At 42.1% G+C, this 21,126-nt stretch overlaps 1 protein-coding gene across 1 annotated transcript in view; it reads left to right on the forward strand.

Annotated features, from left to right (window-relative positions):
• The window catches only part of phactr3a (phosphatase and actin regulator 3a), a 34,533-nt gene that overhangs the window by 12,515 nt on the left and 892 nt on the right, over positions 1-21,126 (forward strand). Inside the window, exons 2-11 of the mRNA XM_056423709.1 lie at positions 8,679-8,843; positions 10,978-11,145; positions 11,526-11,741; positions 13,208-13,436; positions 13,712-13,962; positions 15,090-15,243; positions 19,309-19,364; positions 19,631-19,692; positions 19,841-19,981; positions 20,335-20,411. Of these exons, the coding sequence (XP_056279684.1) occupies positions 8,679-8,843; positions 10,978-11,145; positions 11,526-11,741; positions 13,208-13,436; positions 13,712-13,962; positions 15,090-15,243; positions 19,309-19,364; positions 19,631-19,692; positions 19,841-19,981; positions 20,335-20,411 (1,519 nt within the window). The remainder of the gene's footprint in view (positions 1-8,678; positions 8,844-10,977; positions 11,146-11,525; positions 11,742-13,207; positions 13,437-13,711; positions 13,963-15,089; positions 15,244-19,308; positions 19,365-19,630; positions 19,693-19,840; positions 19,982-20,334; positions 20,412-21,126) is intronic.

The following is a 21,126-nucleotide window of genomic DNA, read 5'->3' on the forward strand; positions in this document are numbered from 1 at the left end:
AATGTGTTTTAAATGTATATCGCATCGAACACAATTCCACAACATTAAAAGCCATTTTGAGTTTCACATATCGATCCCCCGCGACATCTGTCGAAAGGAGAATCATAATTCTCAGAATCTGTTCATGATAATGTTGTTTTGCCACATAACTTTAATTTACATGTATCAAAAGGTAAAGCACTGAATTGTCAGAAGAATATGTACATAATCTTTGAAGCCAAAGTCACAAAATAATATTTTGTATACTATTCATGTCAGCTTCCTCTCATTTAGCCTATATGTATCAGGTGTTACTGTTTGCACAGTTCATGGTGATATATACATTTTTCCAATAAAAATATTAAAGAAAAGTTTAAAAAAAACTCTTTACCTTTTTCCCAGAGCCCATGGTGAGGAATTTTAGTTCACACAAAGTCACACTTCAGTCATACTTCATAACATTTTATGGATCATAATCTTTATTGATTCATCATTGTCACATAACGTTTGTACTCCATGGTGAAGGGCTGAAAGGATTCATCTCTTGTGTCATTTCCCAAACAAAAAGGTAAAACATTCTCTTGTTCTAGCGTCTCTAATGTGAAAGGTTTGCTGCTTTTCTTTATTATTGTAGATAACGTTTTTTGGGGTTTTTGACCTTCTGGCTCTGGGAATTTAACATTTTGCATTAAGCACATAATTTATTTGACATTCATTCAACACTTAATTGAGAGGTCAAAATAGTAAGCAGATTAATTAAAAATAAATATAAGCTCGAGCTCCAGTTTTTGAGCCCAGTAACATTAAAGAATTTGAAATTTGGTGAAAAGGAAATGTATTGAAATATATTGGAATAATTTAACTGATGACATCAAAGAAAGTAAAAATCTGGTGCAATTCAAAAGAAAGTTTAAAAACATGACTGGAGAAGTATCGACTTGACGGTTTTGATAAAGCATAAGAAGTAACGGATCATGGGGACAAATACTTGAATTTCTGGTTTGTTTGTTTTGTTTTATATATAAGGCTCTTCGGAACACGTTTTCAAGCAATTATCGGTTAGGGCACTTAGCTTGATAGCTTCAGCCTTAACCCTTTCGGTGAGCCACATGTATCTTTCTTCTTTTTTTATTTCTGGTGGTTGCATATTTTGCTAATCGAAATGAATAAACGAATTCATTCATTGCTCTAGGTTGCTAATAGGGAGTGATGTTTGACTTGAGTTGTTCTGGTATTATAGCAGAGTGAGCTTCAGCACCATGGACAGCACTTTTGCATTGCAGAAAAGCCGCATTCTGTGTGCTGATAAGTCATCAGGCTCTTTTTTTGCCTTTTTTTGTTTTTGCACATTAATGAGGAAAGCACAGTAGGAACATACAGGCACAAAATTAAATTAAATTCAATCATCCCAAACATTCATGCAAGGCAAAAGCTCAAATCCAATCCCATTAAAACTGCTATTAGAACTGTGGCCAAGTCTGTAGTCATTAATGATGAGTGAGTGGCTTCTAGCAATTTGTCCATCAACACAGATTCATCAAATGAAGATAGCGTTGTTCTTTCTTTCACCACAGCAGCCTCTCTCTTGCATTACAGGGAAGCGTGTGTGGTCACTCAAGTGAATGTCTTTGTGTAACTGGGCAGAATCCTTTGTGGACAGTTTCCTGTCTGCCATCAGTACCAGACATCTCTCACAACAGATTCTACTGGGGGATTGACTCATGTTTGCTCCAAAGCAAAACACATTTTCCAAACAGCAAAAAAAAACTATTTCTGTTGACATCATCTCAGGCAGGAGACCGAGATTCTGGACTCGGTCTACTTACAGGTGCAATACTTTACTTAAAGAAATGAAGCCTAACATCATTGTGGGAGCAGAACTGTGTCTTTGATTAGAAAGCTAATAATTGTAACTGCAGTCCTAACTGTTGTAATATACTACACACATCACATTTCCTATCTCTGATCTCTCAATACAACTAGCATGCAGTGTGTTTGTTTGACCCCATGTCTTCCATGATATCCATGAGATGACTATTAACATGGTAATTACATGCTATAATGACAAGAACGATCATGCATGCAATGCCTGGCCTATTTAAGTATATCTGTTTGTCCATGACGAATGAGGTAAATGGGCAGTTACTGGTCTGGCGTCAGAAAATTAGCTGTTGGCCTCTGTCCATGTTTCAATTGAGGTCCAGCATATGGCGGAAACACAGCTTTTTGGACAAAATTCAATTCAATTCAATTCAGTTTATTTGTAGAGCCCAATTTCACAAATTACAAATTTGTCTCGGAGTGCTTTACAATCTGTACACATAGACATCCCTGACCCAAAACCTTGCATCGGATCAGGAAAAACTCCCAAATAACCCTTCAGGGGGGAAAAAAAGGGAAGAAACCTTCAGGAGAGCAACAGAGGAGGATCCCTCTCCAGGATGGACAGATGCAATAGATGTAATGTGTACAGAAGGACAGATTTAGAGTTAAAATACATTCAATGAATATGACTGAGTGTATGCATAGTTCATAGTAGGCATATTCCACATGACGAATAATGATATTCTAGTCACTTTTGTGTTCCCCTTGAGGAGTAGCAGTTTTGTAGATTGTGGGTCACTGTTTCTCGCTCCAGTCACTGCTTGGGCTGATACATCAAGTTATTTTTAGTAGTCCCACAAACATGCTCGCACACTTGAGGGAATCCAAATGTGAGTGAGGTCCTTGTTGCGGGAACTTGGTTGGAGATTACAGTGCTAACAGCAGAGATTTCTACTGTTCCTCTGCGCATCGCTCATTGTCTTCCCTGCCTGGAGACCGTGATGTGCTCATCTCCCTGCAGAGCAATGGGAGTCGAGTGGAACTGAGCTATCAAGTGCACAGAAACATGGATACACACTCATGTAGTCACACAGATCGCCCACGCCTCATTGAAGACCCACGGCTCATCTGAGTTTACATATCCTGTTGGGATTAAAGCGGAGCATTTTTGTTGTTGGATAAGCTCTTCAAAACACAAGACTGACCACCTCTTTTTTGTCATCAGGGTGTACAAGTGTAACTGTATCTCTGTGACAAGGCTAGCAGGAGATTTGAAGACATACAATGAGCTGAATGAGTCAATGTGAATCTTGCTGTTTTTTAGATGAATGTGATACACAGGAACAACCCGAGGTATGAAGGGTGAACCAAGACTTCCATTACCTGATTGGAGCGACCTTTTGGATGAGATTTCTTGGAATGGGAACACGGCCAACACTGGAAGTCCTACTGTACTCAATAAGGGCCTCTTTTTCCTTCTGGGGTTTGTTGTTAGGTGAGCAGGTTGGAATGACATTTTCCGAGGCTCGTCTTATTGTGTGGGTGACAGTGAAAGCACTTTTAGCAGGATCGTTTCCGTCCCACTGGGTGGTGATGGCTGCAGCAAGGCTTTCACAGTTGATCAAACAATTATTTAAATGTTTATTATAGTACTGGGAAAGGCACCAGATAGCATTTTTTTTTCTAAAGTTGAGCATTAGATGTTCTTGATGTAAATAGAGTTTAAACAATTATAACAAAAAAATGCTTCCAAAATAATTACACTAGCCAAGCTTTAAATAACGTTTCAAATATATGCCTAATGTGCACTCAGCTATAACTAATGAGGCTAATTCAGTTTGGACAAACTGGTCCTCCAGATTTCATGAAACCAGATAAAAGGCCTTCCATCAGAAACTGAGAATGAACTAGATTCTTAGATCTCCTTGTTGATGCTGCAGCAAAGCCTTACACACAAAGCCACACTAGTCCTCATTCCTAACACCAACATATGGTAACACAAAAAACAAGAGCCTCGGGCATTTCCTATTGGTTGCTGGCTTCACTGACATCATTTCACTCTCTCGATGCCAGTAGCCCACATGCTGGAGTTTTGGGCTGTAATCACTTGGATGATCTGGAGGCTTGACATTTGCAGACTCATGTAACACCGTGACACCCTGTTTTCCCATAAGTTAGTTTTATTCCTAAACAAGTGAGAGTATGCAAAAGACATGGATGAGTCGTTTCAACACATTAACCTGAAGGAGCGTAGCCAGCTTTGTTTGTTGACACCGTAATGTATTTATTAGGATTAGAATGGATGCTTCAGAAGGGTGCATAGATTGTTTTTATTATTTCCTCTTCTAATGAAGTACATTTGTATGTGCACACAAGACACAACATGACCTTCATCAATCACCGTCAGTCGTGGTTAAGGTCCATTATATAATAAAACTGTACTGAAAACAAGTCATTAGTAATGTATTATTTATGTATCGTTAATATACACAGAAAGCTTTATGAGACAAGACTTTCAGGTGTTACTGATGTCGAGTCTTTTTTGGAGTCTTTTTGCGAAGCTGTTCATTATTCTCCCTCTTTCTCCTTTAATAAATAACTCGACACTTGAGCACCGCCGTTCTTGATCTCAGCTTTTGTCTCTCATTCTTACTCGTTTCCCTTCTCGTTGCCTCAGCCCTTCCCCTCTTCACTCTCTCCCTGCAAGTTGTTCGCCGTGTGCCCTAACTGTGCCGGGGCCCCGAGGCAGAGGGGCCACAGACAGATGGCAGCACAGTTGTAAAGCCAGAGGGTAAAGTGAGGAGGTTAGCTGGTGGTCTGTTCAAGGGTAGACTGTCTGTTGCCCGGGTGGAGGGAGCAGGATGGCTTCAGTGAGGACCCGGTGGGGTGAAGGGCCGTTATTTACAGCGATGATGAGTCCACATGCATCGTGTTATGCAGGAAAGGCTGCACGGTGATATTTATTATTTGTTATTAGCCCCAGGTTTGGAGATTTAGTCCACCTGCAGCTACAGTATAGTAACAAGAGTCTTCAGCCATGCTAGCAGCGGTGTGAGGCATGCTAATATTTGCAAATCAGCACAAAATACAAAGTGCAGCTGAGGCTGATGGGAATGTCATAAAATCATTGCAGGTAGTCGCACTGATTACCATATTGACCTAATGATGGTGCTGGAGGAAAAGTAAAGGAATCACCAAAGTTATTAGAGTTAATTCTGAGGTGGCCATAAAGGACTGACGACAACCGACTGACAGGCTGACATGGCCATCCTTGGAGCGAGGCCACTGGAGTGACGACAACATTAAACCAAAATGAACTGAACAACTCACCAAAGATAAACTTAACAGTGCACCAGACTGTCTGAAGCTGTACTCTATGATTGTATATTATGTCATAGTAATCATAGTAAGATAGTATTTTCTGACTCACTTGACAACCCTCCAAGGCCTTTTCAGCATTGATATCCCAGAGATCAGAGACCTGATTGTGTTTGAGAGTTTAAAAGATCTGCTTTCAAAAATAATTGTGATAACACTTGCAATGCAATCGAGTGTTGAAAACATTATTGACAGTTGACACAGACGACTAGATTAGTACTGGAATGCTGTTTTATTCTGAAGTGTCTTTTAATACGACAGAAGGTATTTCCCAGTGCAAGGCTCTGTGGTTACAGAGTCCTTTTCAGTATCGGTTGTCTTCAGCCCTCACTCATTCTTTAACGTGTTGACTGTCATGGTTGCAAAAAAAAGCAAAACAATTCGGTGTTTGACTTTTTTTTTTTTAAAGTTGCCTTTAATCTTTAGTCTAGACTTCCTAATTTTAACAGAACATATTCACCTTGGTCTTCTAACTGTAGGCACTTGGAAAAGGGATGATGGGAGAGATCTTATGCGACTGAATGTGCTGACAAGCTGGTTAAGTAGGGCGTGGTCCCTGGTGGCACACTAACACACTCTGATGTAGTTTTCTTGCCAAGTCACATTATCATATTGCCTACTTCATTCCACTCCTAAATCATCTTGGAGTTCACACCGCACTAAGGCCGTATAGAGAGCAGCATTCAACGTTTATACAGTATTTCCCTGCAATCATGTGCTCGTTCATGAACTATATAAGGTTATCAATCAGGAATTTAATCTATTTACTTGTGGAAAGGCATCAGAGAGGACTGTGGGCATACGGCAAACGGCTATATTGGTCTACTTCGTCAGCATGAAACTATGATCTGTTAAATCCTAGTTGCATTAGCATATTAATTAGAATAACATATAATCGTCACATGGTACACGTAGTTCATTCATGCTTATCTGACATTTCAATACAGCCTCATCCAGCAGATAAAGAAAATAAATCTCCATGTGCATGTATGTGTTTTCAGCTAATTCCGGTGCTCCTGTCATTTTCTTTGAGTAGCCACCCCTTCTATGAAAAATGAAGAGTTACTTGATATGCATTAGAAATAGCTGCTCCCTGATTGGCCGAGCTCATACTCTCCTGCAGGCTCTTCCGTATAGCAACAGCCCCCTCCCATCCCTCCTTATCACCGCTTCTCCCTGGAATCCCCTTTCTCTCCTCCTCCCCCCTCCCATCTCCTTCCCTTATTCAAAAATGCAGACGGATCTCGTCCTCCATGTAGCTTCACCCTCATCCCACAATGCACTGGGTGCTGCCACTGGCTTTAAGGTGGCAAGCAGTGTTGGTGTAAGGGGCTCCTCTGCTCTCCTCCTCTCCTCTAAGCTACGGACTTGCTCCTCCCGCCGGCTCCCACTGCTGCGGCAGCATCTGGATCTGGTCGCCATGGCAACAGCAGCGGGCCTAACCCCACCTCCTCTCCTCCTCTTCTCTCTCTCTCTCTCTCTCCACACACACACTCTCCCGTTCACCCAGACACAACGCCTCTACCCCTCCTGCTCCCCCTCTCTTAAGCTTTTTTTTCTTTCTCTGCCCGGCTGGGTGCGCTTCCTTCAAGCTTGACCTGGATTCAGCGTGCGGCGCCACGTCTGCTACGCTGCATGTGTGACAGGCAGCGCCGCCGCTCCCATAACGCGCACTACGCGCTGCGCGTAGGGCACCAAGTCCTGAGGGGGCACCACAAAATAGGCAACTAAAAAAATCCTCATAGTTATAATAATTATAATGCTGATATTATTTCAGTCTAGAAATATTAGGCGCCTTTTAGGCATGTATATCACAAAACAGGCAGAACTAGAGATATATTTAATCTTTCAGCACCCCCCGTGAACACTTCTCGGGTCGCATCGCTCTGCCGTGATGCGCGCCGACACATCCGCGCACACAGGTGAGCACACTCTCACTAAGGGTCAAATGTTGGACTGGAAATGACCTCCTATCATCTCATCTATTCTCCTTCCCTTCTTCTGTTTACTGCCGATACTTTCCCTTTCCTTTCCTCTCCTCTGCTTGTTTCTCGCTCCCTTTTTTCCTCTTGCCACTCTCCTTTCTTTCCTCTCCTCTCTTTTTTTCTCATCTCCTCTGCTCTTCTTTCTTGGATCTCCTATCTCACTTCCTTTCCGTTTAGCCACCAGCCTTCCTTTTCTTTCATCCCTTGTTTCTTCTCTCCTTTCCTTTACATTATTGCTTCTCCTCTTGTCTCCTTGTTTCTCCTCTCCGCTTCTCTCCTCCCCCAAGCACCACTACCACCACCCTCTTTCTATTCCCTCCCCATGTGCTTCAGGGCAGAATGAAGGGGCTGTAAAAAAGAAACATGAAAAAAGTCAACTGTATCCTCTTTCCTCCATCAGTCTGCACCCCCTACCCAATCCTTTCCTCCCCCATCACAAATCCTTGCCTTCTCCTCAGCTGAATATTTGAACAAAGATATCAACCTCCTGAAGGCAGATATCGCAGAATGTGTATCACACTGCAGCTCTTAAATACATGGACTGTATTGTACTTTATTTTCTTTCTTTTTTACACTCGTTGTGCGTCTGGCCCAGCAGCAATGTTCTCACATGTATATGGAGACCCAAACTTTAAAATATGAGTCACAGACACTATTTATTGGAAAATATTCAGAATTTTCTTGGTTTGTTTTTTTCCTTCTATCATTTTCATTGTTAACCCTCATTTACCTGCCAAATCAGCTCACTTATCTTCTGATGTTTAAAGTATGATTGGTTATTGCCTCCTGTGTGCTTTTAAGTTGTTGTGTATTTTTTATCATTTTATGTGGGGAACTTGAAGAGCACACACACACACACACACACACACACACACACACACAAACACTCAAGGCTTTGAGGGATGAAATTATACAAATTCCGCTGCATGTAACTCACGATTTGTTTAATAGCAATATACTACATATTATACAGACATGTACATCTTCTGATAACATGTGTCCTGTGAGCAGAGGAGCATTATATTGGACAAAAAGGAAGTTGACACAATAACACAATCAGCCCATTTACCAGGCAGCCGGGTCTCATGCAGTATCTGGGAAAGCAGAGAGGCTGGGAAACCGGTTGGTCTCAGGGGATATGCATCTTTTGTAGTGTAATGAGGCTGTCTGCATGGTCCCAACACATTTGGAAAGTGAGAGATATTTATTTTGATACGTGACATAGGGGAGGGGTTTCAAGTAGCAACTGTTAGGGAGTGTGTCAAATTAGTCATTCTAATTCTATCTGTTCACAGCACTTGGAGTCCATCATGGTTTATTCAGTAATGTGAGCAAACTAATTGTGCTCTGGTTTCCTCCCTGCCTCCCCACCTCAATACTCCCTTCCCCCTTGGTCCTCTCTTTGCATGCATTTGATCCCCCCTCCTCTACAAACCAACACACACTATCTCCTTGCCCCTCTTTCATCTCACTCTTCTCTGGGCTTCTTTTCCAACTCCTGTGTCCCTGCAGTAGAGTTGATGGACCAGCAGAGGGTGCTGAGGACCGGTTGCCTGGTGACAGGTGTCCACACTCCACCCATCCGACGTAACAGCAAGCTTGCCACGCTGGGTCGTATCTTCAAGCCCTGGAAGTGGAGGAAAAAGAAAAATGAGAAGCTAAAGCAGAGTTCCACAGGTACAGTGCTGGATGGGTTATGGGTGAAGTGATGGCATAGGGTGGCTGGAGAGGTCCAGGTTCACACACACGCACGCACGCACACACACACACACACACACACACACACACACTCTAGCATTTGCTGAACACATGGTTTAATGTGATGCTCTTGCTGTAATGGAGAGTGCTTTGGAGAAAAGGTGACAAAGAAGGTGAACGTCATTTCGGGAAACGGTAACAGTTAGTCAGAGGTCTGCTGCCGTGGATCTCAGTCCCTCCAGTGACTGGACCTGCCTTGTCATGGGCTAATGTAGTCCAAATTCTATACATTAATAACAAATAAATCAAAAAGTGTGTGTGTGCGTGTGTGTGTATATATATATATAATATATATATATATATATACACATATAAATACACATGAATTTGTACGTGTATATATATATACAGGACTGTCTCAGAAAATTAGAATAATGTGATAAAGTTCTTTATTTTCTGTAATGCAATTAAAAAAACAAAAATGTCATGCATTCTGGATTCATTACAAATCAACTGAAATATTGCAAGCCTTTTATTCTTTTAATATTGCTGATTATTTTTTACAGCTTAAGAAAACTCTAAAATCCTATCTCATAAAATTTTAATATTTCCTCAGACCAAGTAAAAAAAAAGATTTATAACAGCTGAGTGTTTGTCAAGGCTCAGGAAACCCTTGCAGGTGTTTCGAGTTAATTAGACAATTCAAGTGATTTGTTTAATACCCTACTAGTATACTTTTTCATGATATTCTAATATTTAGAGATAGGATATTTGAGTTTTCTTAAGCTGTAAGCCATAATCAGCAATATTAAAAGAATAAAAGGCTTGCAATATTTCAGTTGATTTGTAATGAATCCAGAATGCATGACATTTTTGTTTTTTGAATTGCATTACAGAAAATAAAGAACTTCATCACAATATTCTAATTTTCTGAGACAGTCCTGTATATGTATGTACATATATACTTATATGTTTATCTTCCTGAGACACAGCCCATTCATTTGTGTCCTCTGTGTTGGACATTTTGGTTTTGCATCTCTTTTTTTACCCATTTGAGTTCTATCAAAACCTGTTGTACTCTCAAGAGGTAAGCCTGTACATTATATACAGGACTGTCTCAGAAAATTAGAATATTGTGATAAAGTTCTTTATTTTCTGTAATGCAATTAAAAAAACAAAAATGTCATGCATTCTGGATTCATTACAAATCAACTGAAATATTGCAAGCCTTTTATTCTTTTAATATTGCTGATTATGGCTTACAGCTTAAGAAAACTCTAAAATCCTATCTCATAAAATTTTAATATTTCCTCAGACCACGTAAAAAAAAAGATTTATAACAGCTGAGTGTTTGTCAAGGCTCAGGAAACCCTTGCAGGTGTTTCGAGTTAATTAGACAATTCAAGTGATTTGTTTAATACCCTACTAGTATACTTTTTCATGATATTCTAATATTTAGAGATAGGATATTTGAGTTTTCTTAAGCTGTAAGCCATAATCAGCAATAAATCAGAATAAAAGGCTTGCAATATTTCAGTTGATTTGTAATGAATCCAGAATGCATGACATTTTTGTTTTTTTAATTGCATTACAGAAAATAAAGAACTTCATCACAATATTCTAATTTTCTGAGACAGTCCTGTATATATATAATATATATATATATTCATATATACATATATATATACACATGTATATACATATACACACATACATATATATCTACACAGATATACACATATATATATATATACACATATATACACCCATATATATATATATATATACACACACATATATATACACACATATATATAAATATATAAACATATACAGATATATATATATAGATATATCTATATATATATATAGATATATATACAATATATACATTCGTTGCCTCTGTACCTGTACTCTGTGCAATGACAATAAATTGAATCCAATCCAATAATAACAAGAAAATAAGGATAATGGGGGCAAGGTACTAACACAATACAATACAATAACAATTCTGACAACAATATTTGCCCTTAAAATGTCCAGGGTGCCACATATATATGTACTTCTTGTCAGAAGTATCATGACATACTTCTCCCCTCTGGTCCTCCCACAGATGTAGCATTATCCAGCAGTCTTCTATGCCACGACCTGAGCTCCCCCACCCGGGGCTGCTGCTCAGACGGGGCCGTCCTGCTTGGAGGATTTGGGGGATCCTTGAACTCAAGCCTCGCAGTCAGCAGTGTGGAATACCTTGGTCCTGAGGAGGAGCTTCCCCCTCCAGGTAGTACAACCCCTCAATGTACTCAGACTCAAATCTTCAATTTAGATGATAGAGCTGCAACAAGAAAACATTGGCCGGGTGTCTTTTCCTCCGCTACGGTAGATCAATAGGAGAGTTAAGTTCTGAATTACTGCCGTTTTACTAAAGTTGTTGATGCTGCGATATAATTGAATTATTAGTTTTGTGTATGAATCGTCAAGTTCAAAATTAATTGTGTATGCTTTTCATTTTTGATGTAATCCACTAAGACATTTATTCCGAGGTCAGCAAAGAACCTCATAAGAGTTCTACGATATGTCATCAGTAAAACAGCTATGCAAAAATATTACCGCAAAGTCCATTTTAGCTCAATTATAATTGCTTTCCTGAACACATTCCAGTAGCTGCCCCTCTTCATGACTGTGAACGGGTGGAGGAGAATGTGCTAACACCGGAGGAGGAGGGAAGAGAGGAGGGTCACCCTGTCGGGGATTTACCTGAGAGGCTGCAGGACGTGGGCGAGCAGATGGAAGAAAGACCAGAGGAAGAGATTCCTCCTCGAACGTCCCCACCACAAGTACCTCCCAAACTTTTGCACCAGCTGAGTCCTGGAGATGGTAAGTGCTATGAGGTCAAGAATAAGTCCTTTGTGTATCAGATGAATCGGAGAGGTTGTGTGATGATCAATGGGTGAGGAACGAGGATACAATTAAATCCTGCTTCTCAAATGTGTGTTCTTTGGGCTTTCCTCAAATGTGTGTTTATATATATCTGACAATCCTTGGGCTCAAATGGTTATTAACATGAAACCCTCCGAGTAGTTTAGAGGAGAACAACTGAACTATGACGAGGGGACCTAACTAGACACTGTCTCAGAGAAAAGGTTCAGAATTAACAGTTTAATCCTACATAATATGGTGTGTTTCATAAGATTAAGGCTTAATTTTAAGAATAAATAGTTTACTTAATTATAGCTGTTAAACCAATGTCGTGGAGTAAAAAGTACAATAAGTTCTTTAAATAAATGTTATTTGCTAATTTTCACCACTGTTGAATGTCTAAATGAGGGAATATCTTTCGGAAGACTGGGGACTGTCCCGCCAGGTCCAGTTCCAGAGGCGTGTGGAGACTAAGATGTAAAGCGTGCTCTAGGTTTCATGTTGTCACTGAATGTATTCAAGCATTTAAAGACGGTCGCTGTCTCCGGGTCTGTGTGTCTGCGCCTGTGTGTGCTCTACGACGTTATACCTGGATGCAAGACAAACATTCCCTGGGAAACATTGACAGTTGAAGATTCATTGAAGCTGCTCGGTCGGGTCAGGGTGGCTCGACACGTTACTAATTGTGTAGTTTGACACGTCTTAAAGTTCGCATCGATACCTCGTTTAAAAGCCAGAGTGACTCAGACTTCTGTGTACATAGCGACGAGCCATTTAACCCTTGTGTTGCCTTCGGGTCATTTTGACCGATTAAATATTACACCCTCCCCCCGCCTTTGGGTCATTTTGACCCGATTCAATGTTTCACCCTCCTGTTACCTTTATATTTACTAACATATTTTACCCTTTGGGTTCAATTTGACGCCAGCAATTAAAACCTCCAGAAAATTATTAGAATTAATATTGTTTTCCAAGTTTAAGTGTGAGGCACTTTATGTTTGTTTGTTGACTACCGAAAGAACACCGACATTAAACATTGAATGGGGTCAAATTAACCCGAAGGCGGCAGAAGGGTGTAATATTGATTCGGGTCAAAATGACCCGAAGGCAACACAAGGGTTAAGAGAACACACACACTGTAGATATAGAGCAGATGGCAGGTTGGCAAAGTAGTTTGCTCTTTATTTCTCTTTGCATGAACATTTTGTTCATATTTTTCCTCCAGATATCTCATATTAAACAGATGTGCAAGTCTAGTGCATCTTAAATTCTGAATAACTAGAGATGTAAATGTGTTTCCCAAACTTCAGCGAAGTATCATTAAGATAAACTCTAGCCCCCATGTGCCTGCAGACAAATATAAGGATAAGATAATGGGGGGAATAAGAGAGTCCTCCCTCCACTGATTATATGCTCCCTTTCAGATTCCGGACCTGTGTCTCTTCCTACTCACCTGCCCAACTCCTACCTCCCCAAGGAGCCTCCACCCAGGGCCACAGAAAGCATGGCTTCAATGACTCTGCCGCTACGAGGGCTCCTAGTCAACACCTCAGGGTCCCCATATATAGGCAATATGATGCACCCTCCAATGCCCCCTAGTTGCATTATGGAGGAACTGCAGAGAGCATTCGCTTCCAAGAACAGACAAGAGAGGTGAGTGCTCAGGTGCCCCCCTCCGACCCCCAGATATCTAATTATATTAACGCCACTTGGAATTACTGGGAGGGTAAAAAATCACATACGATGTTGCTTTGTTCAGTCTAATTGGTGTTATAATGAAGTTTTCTCACACATTTCGGACAATACAACCATTCATTAAGATTTCCCCCCTGGATGACACCTTCACTCTATATTGATGTTATCAGATGTTATCCTCCCACTGCTGTCAGCCTTAAGCCTACATTTTCCCTCCTCCTCTGTACCCTCAGTGTCCATAGAGGGTGTGAGCAGGCCTCACCCCCAAGGCTGTGGTGTTCAGACGGACGTCTCTCTCGCTCCTGCAGCGCTCAGAACCAACACACATCGTCTTTTGGGGGCGGCTATGTGGGAGGCAGACGGTCCAACTGGCCCAAGAAGGAGGCGGAGGAGAATAAGGAGAACATGCGGCTGGACCAGTGCTTCTCCAACACCTCAGGCCTCCCCACCGACTTAGAAGAGTGGAATGATTCCGTCATCTCTGGTGGGTTGAAGAGCTTAAAAGTATGATTTACAATGCGGTCTCGAAGCATTTTCATATTTACACATTTTTAGTTTTGTCTTGGTACCGTACTTTTAAATTAAAATTAAAATTAAATTAATGACTGATGAATGAAACATAGCCCCGCCCTTATCTGAGTATCCAACCAGCTGTCGTGTCAATCATTTTGTGAAATTCAATGAAACTAAAATGTTTCACAATTTAAAGCTGCACAAATCAATATTTCTACGTAAACAATGGGTGCAATACTAGACTATGTGTAATATGAAAGAGGTCGCTCATATTGAAAAACCCACACAGAATTACCACCTGGCTCTCCTCATCTCTCCAGAAGATGTTAGCGTCCTTTAGCTCATTGTTTTGGTTTTACAGTCCACAACTCTGTTGTTTTGGTTAATTGCTCCCCGCACCATGGGCTTCCAACCACCGATTCCCCCACAAAAGTTGTGATGAATCAGCTACACTCCCACAGGTAGCCAGTTACACAACTCCAACTGAATGCTAATGTTGCTCTGTGGCTGCCGGGGTGTAAATAGAGAACTGATGCTCACGATTTCACCCTAAAAACTTTATAAAGTGGCAAACAGACTCAATTAATGCAGATGTTTCTCATGCTAATAGAATCAAATTAAGTAACATAGGTTTAAAGTGATATATTTGACTTTACTTTGGTATCTCCATAAAAGATTACCCTCCCACAATATCAGCTGAAATATTAAGGAATTGTCCTTATTATTTCAGCTGATATTGTGCTTAAATATCCCCAAACAAATTTGTACTTGCAACATATTTGAGGCAGGAGCCTGGCCAGGAAAGTTACATATTAAAAAGGGCCTACGAGTTATTCATTGTTTCACTTCAAATGAAATTAGCTGCAGTACAGGGCAACACACAACAGAAAACTACATGAATAACAATCACTCGGTGTTGATATTTGCTGAGATCAAGTCGTCATTGGCATTTTTGGGGTGAGGGATATGTAGGTTTGATTTTTTTTTAAAATGATTTTCCAAATTGTTAAGATACATAATTGTAAATAAACACTGTGGTTCTAAGAAGAGATAATCAGTTGGTTCCCTGTGTGTTAATGCTTGTATGCATGGTTGCAGGTACACTTCCTCGCAGGCTAAGGAAGGAGTTGCTGTCTGTCAAACTACGAAACCGGCCCAGCAAGCAGGAATTGGAAGACAGAAATATCTTCCCAGTCAGGAGTGACCAGGAGCGCCAGGAAATTCGCCAGCATATTGAGATGAAACTTGCCAAGTAAGAAATTAAATATTCCCTCTTTTGCTGCAGTCTTGTACAAATGAAATGTTTTCATGGATTTCACTTTCTCCTTGCTTAAATATGCCTCAATCCCAGTCTGCAGTTTCATGTCATAACGAGGCAAACCAATGACAGATCGGGCCAATGCTTCCCGCAGGGTAAATCTGTGCGTTTAATTGCTTGAGTTACATAATACCTAACAGTAGGAGGATGAGGTGAGATAGAAAATGTGATCTCACCGGATTATCCCATTGTTTTGAGTGATGCTGTGTAATCTGCTCCTGTTTAGAGGAGACAGTTTACTCAGTCCTTGTATTGTATTCCAGAATCGCACGAAACCACTAAACTGAGAGGATTCACAATGTGAGGAAACGTTACGTCTATTGACTAGTGAGGCATCCAAATGGACTGAAGTCCCGGAACTCCTTTGGCGAAACAAAACGTGCACATGTCAAGTCAACCTCTGGATGCTTTCGGAGGTAACAACAGGTGCACCGAGAACAGACAGACGCTGCTTTCAGGAAATCCCCAAGTACAAGACGTACCGCGGATGTATCTGTGCTCTCCTGAGAGGACATTAATAGAACAACGGGCTGGTACAATAACACTGGGAAACCTAATGTGCAAAGACTAAAAGCAGCATTCTCGTGTGTGAACGTGTCCCGAGGCTCGACTTCTTTAACACCAGCTTTTCAAACCACCGCGTTACATAACCTGCTGTGCAATAGAACTCGCAGCCACACTTTGAGATCCAAGATCCATCGACTGTCTGTGCGACAACTAAGAATACTGCCTCCCTGATCTTTTCTTAGATTGAAAACAAATATAGAGTGTGTTGTCATGTGAGATTTGTACAGGTGTTTCATAAGCAAACCGCGGATATTGAAAAGGTGAGGACAGGGCACAATTGGTCTGTGTTTTGAAGACGGGGAGTTTCCTCTTCGCACAGCAGCGAGAGAAGCTGCTTGTTACATGAAGCGTCAGATTCAATTGATCTGAAACCCAGTTTTAACTTATATTTGGGTCGAAATAATACAGACTGAATTAAAGGAATGATCCCATAACGATTAACGCGGATTCTCAAAGGAGATTCGATTGCCTCATGCTGACATTGCTGGAAGAAAATTGTAACAAAATGGATATATCCGAATAGGCAAAGGGCGTCTGGCTGCTGTCCAGGTTAGGAAGTTCTAAAAAAAGTATGTGAATCCCCTCCGGTGGCAAGCAAAATAGAAGATGCCTTTTTACCCTACAGTATGAATACGTTGAGAGCATAATGCACCATTTTGGAAGGAAATCCTGGCTAAATATAGCTAAAAATGTTAAAGAGGAGGACGAATGCTAATTTCCCCGGGGCATTCTTACTAAATGACAAAACAATCCATCACACTACTGTGGATTTCTGTGGGCGACTCCCACCCAGATTCAATCGGCTCTTCTTCCGATCTCATCCGCAGCTCACAACAAGGCAAACCTGCTGCCGATCGAGCAGAAAATGCCATCGGGACGTGTCGTGGATAATGACACCTCGTCTGTCCATCGTGTCAGTGATAGATGACATTTCTATCTTTAGAGACTCCCCGCCTCCACTTGTGCTGCAGCCGCACTCCGCTGTTCTAATCTTAGTTCCTGACGCTGTTCAATAATGCACCTCCCCACGCACTCTCTCTTCTCCACAAATGTGTTCTTGGGGAGTTATATCAGCAGAAATAATAAGAATAAATAAATATAAATATAAAGAATATAAATAAATAAAAAATAAATAATAAGAAATAATAAAAGGAGCAGGTGGGGATTATATACTGTTCTAAAAGGAAGAAAGATGGGAACGGCCAAGTGCGTCTCCTTGCACGGTTGGCAGCTGAAATATATAAACACACTGAAAGCCTCGGCCACCCACTCCTTGTTTTTGTATTCCTTTGTTTAGATTTCTCATTCCTCCCTTGGCTGACATGGTTAGACTTTATATTCCAGCTCATTTTGTTTGGAGAACATCCTGAGGGGGAAATGGAAACCCTCATGCCGACAGGCATGTGTGCGTCATCGCGGTATTCCGGGGATTCCTTTCAAGATCATACTTAGAGACCCCATCCTCTGTCACCTGAGCGGAGCAGAGTGATCAGCTTGCGTGTGATTAATTTGGCTCACAAATAAAGAACATCCGAATGTGGGACCAAAATAGTGTCGGATATTGACAGCGATCTCTAAAATATATTCAGCTCACCCGCAAGGAAAATTGTCCGTTTCTAAAAATAGCCACAGACTCTCTGCCAGGCGCACACATCTCTGTGTGCAATAGTGAACTCTCCATTAGCGTGTTGCTAGGGAGAAGTGAGAATATTCTGCGGGAAGATTCTATTGTCTCAAGGATACCGAGTGTTGTTGCTAAGCAACTCGGAGGCCAGGTCAATAATACAGTGGATGGTCGTGTTCGCTTCGGCTTTGAAAGTCATTTTCCGTTTCATCTGCTTGAAATGTAATCCTGTTAAGTGCTGTGGGAAGACTTTGTGTATCAGTCACTAAAGAGTCATCGTGTTGGACTGCTCCCCAACATAAGATTTGAGGATTGTATTGTAGAACTGATTTGATCAAAAAGTACTTTGATAAAAAGGCAAACCTCACAGAAGAGGATCGAAAGCAAACGGGAGGAAATAGATCACGCTCCCACGCGGATCGTGTGCAAAACACTGAAATTGTTCTCGACCATCCTCTTAGTGTTCGTGTTCCATATTTCATCTGATTTCTCAGGAGTGAAACTATTGCATTATTCCTGTTACTATTACGGGATGTCTAGTCACGCATGTTAATTAACACCAGCCCGATCGCCCGATTACACTACCGGTGTGACGTTGTGCTCTGTGCCAGCCAGCGTTCTTTCCTCTGCCATCCTGTGATGTGGAAAACACACCTGATCCCGTAATGCGGTTTAGTCACGATGCATTTTTTTCTGTTTTGATGGTGGCATCTGCTTAAGTCCCACTTAAATAGTTTTGGATGACTAAAATGTTTCTCACGACTACCCCGTGCACATGTAGACGGGCACACACACCGTTGCTCTGTGGGTGTCCAGGTCTCAGTCTATGTGACCTAACTTTGATCTTTCCAGGACAGAACTATAAAGTGCCCGGTGTTATCTTGGGTGGGGGTATGAAGAGAGTCCTGCTGCGTGGCGGCATTCTGCCCTCTCCGTCCTTTCCACCTCTAGAGGTGTGCCACATGATGTCTGGGGCTGAGTCTGGCTGTGAAGCTCACATTTATTATTTATGCAAAGTATGAATAGTTCACACACACACACACACACACACACACACACACACACACACACACACACACACACACACACACAGGGGACTCTGAATTTGGGAGACCTTTCGGATGCTTTGATGGCGAGGGAACGTGACAGCTTGAAATGAATGTACTCTACTGTGGGTGTGATCTGAACATGAGAGCAAAAGGCAAATTTGAATTGTATCAGAACATAAAATAGTGATTACTATCGTTTTACTTCCTTTAAAAAAGAAGAAGCTGCGTTTTACGTGACTAAAAACAGCAATTAAGTGCAACAACAAGAGTAAAATGCGCGTGCCAGCAGCACAGTGTGCACCAGAACGAGGTTGGGGATGCCGCGAGTGGGAGCCCGTTAGGCTCCGCCTCCTGAACATTATGCATGCAGTAACCGGGGAAACTAGAGTAGTCGCGCCCCGGCAGCCCATCACGACCCAGCTCCAAAGCGCTCGTCGGCTGTCGGAGAGCAGAGGGGCGCTCCGGCGGTGTTTTGGAAACGCACTCCGGACGCTGCACCTGAGATGCAGCATCTTGACATCGACAACTAATTTAGCGTCGAGAGATTCTCCAACGAGAGGATTGCGCTCCTTCGACTGTTCCAGATGTGGGGCGCGCCTCTGCCGAAGCATCACAGCCGCGGTTTGGATGCGAGATGGAGACATAGGGGATTCCTCTCGAGGACGCGCAGTGCAGAAACTCCAGCCGGTTTAAGCAGGACGGGGACAGGGCGGCTCGAGCCACGATGGTTCAAAACGTGGTGTTGGTGTTTCTCCGCAGGAGGCTGAGCCAGAGACCCAATGTGGAGGAGCTGGAGAGTCGGAACATACTGAAGCGTAAGTACACAGTCTTCCAATGGCGTCTCCAAACTGCAGGGTCTTCACACAAATACGAGTGTTTACTATGTCAAATAAATCTGAAAAAACCCGGATGGGAAGGGAAAAACACACACACCAGGGCAACATGATGCATTAGTGATAAGGCAGATTGCAGTGTAGTATATTATTCAGGAGCAAAATGACGTGTGAGGGAACCTTGTTGGTAGGAACTGAGAGTATATATATATATTTATTTTTTCCAAATTGATATTTCCTTTTCCCAGAGAGAAACGACCAGACAGAGCAAGAGGAGAGGAGGGAGATCAAACAGCGGCTAAACAGAAAGGTAAAACATGGTGTGCTTGTGCATTCTGCATGTTTAAAGACATTTGTTTTGATAACTAATTATAACAACACCGGCACTGTTCTAAATGAAGCGCATGGAGACTTTCATAGCAGGCAACCATAAATGTGTGTCTCATCTCGTGTTCCAGCTCAACCAACGGCCCACAGTAGACGAACTACGAGACAGAAAGATTCTGATCCGCTTCAGTGACTATGTGGAGGTGGCCAAAGCTCAGGACTATGACAGGAGAGCGGACAAGCCCTGGACTCGGCTCTCGGCAGCAGACAAGGTGTGTATCTGGGTGGAGCGGAGACGACGTGTTTGACAGTGAAGACAAAACAGCCTCCGTGCCAACACGTGTGCCCCCGACACTGAGCACTTAACAAAGCAAGTCCCCCATTCAGGACAACCGGATACAAAAAAAACCCTTCAATTCTTTGTCTTTTAAGTTCATCGGGACTATTTGCATGACGTGTAGCTGTTATCAGCTTATCTCACAAAACCCCCATACTCTTTTTATGCTGATTATGTTTCCTCTTCCTCCTCCTGCTGTCACTTTGCCATCCAGAGGTTTCAGAACCCGAATGGCTCAGGATGTACTTAGGAACGCACTAATGTTGTTTTTCACTATTCCCCACGCAGGCTGCAATCCGAAAAGAGCTCAACGAGTTCAAAAGCACGGAGATGGAAGTGCATGCCTCGAGCAAACACCTCACGAGGTCAGTACTGTACCACTCCACGTAGTATGCGCTTGGTAATGCATGCTCGCTCTATTCTGGGCTGCAGCGGTCTAAAAATAGCTCTCCTCGCTCATCCAGAGAGCACAAAGGAGCTAAAGATGGATGGGGGGTGCTTGCAGACGGGGGCCGGGGAGGTTGTCCTCTGGGGAGCTGGAACTGCAAAGCAGAGACATGATTAAATGCCACAGTGTCCTTGGCGAAGCAGGAATCCTTAATGTGAATTGTAACAGTGACACAGCGGGAGGACTGGATGCGAGTGTGTACAGCCCCTCAGCAAATGTAATGACTGTGCTAAAAATAGCAACACAAAACTGATGATAGCTGCAATAGATGCCTTGCTCGCAGCATCCTGAAGGACTCTTCTCACCCTGCTCAGACTGTTCTCCCTCCTTCAGGAGCTTACGGTCTGACCAGCCGTCTGAGGAACAGCTTCTTCCAGAGCTGTTACTCTTTTGAACTCTACCCCCCACTGATCATCATACACCACTCTATCCGCACCGGAGACACTTTATGCCATTTGTTGCACTATCGAGTTAATATGCACTGAATATTTGCACAAGTTTAGCAACCCCAGAAATATATATTTATATCTCCGCATTATTTATAACCTGTAGATCATGTATTTATTAGGATACTTTCTGTTGCACTTCTGGTCGGATGCCAAGCTGCATTTCGTTGCTCTGTACTTGTACAT

The sequence above is a fragment of the Pseudoliparis swirei genome, chromosome 9, assembly GCF_029220125.1.
Source record: "Pseudoliparis swirei isolate HS2019 ecotype Mariana Trench chromosome 9, NWPU_hadal_v1, whole genome shotgun sequence".
Lineage (NCBI taxonomy): Eukaryota > Metazoa > Chordata > Actinopteri > Perciformes > Liparidae > Pseudoliparis > Pseudoliparis swirei.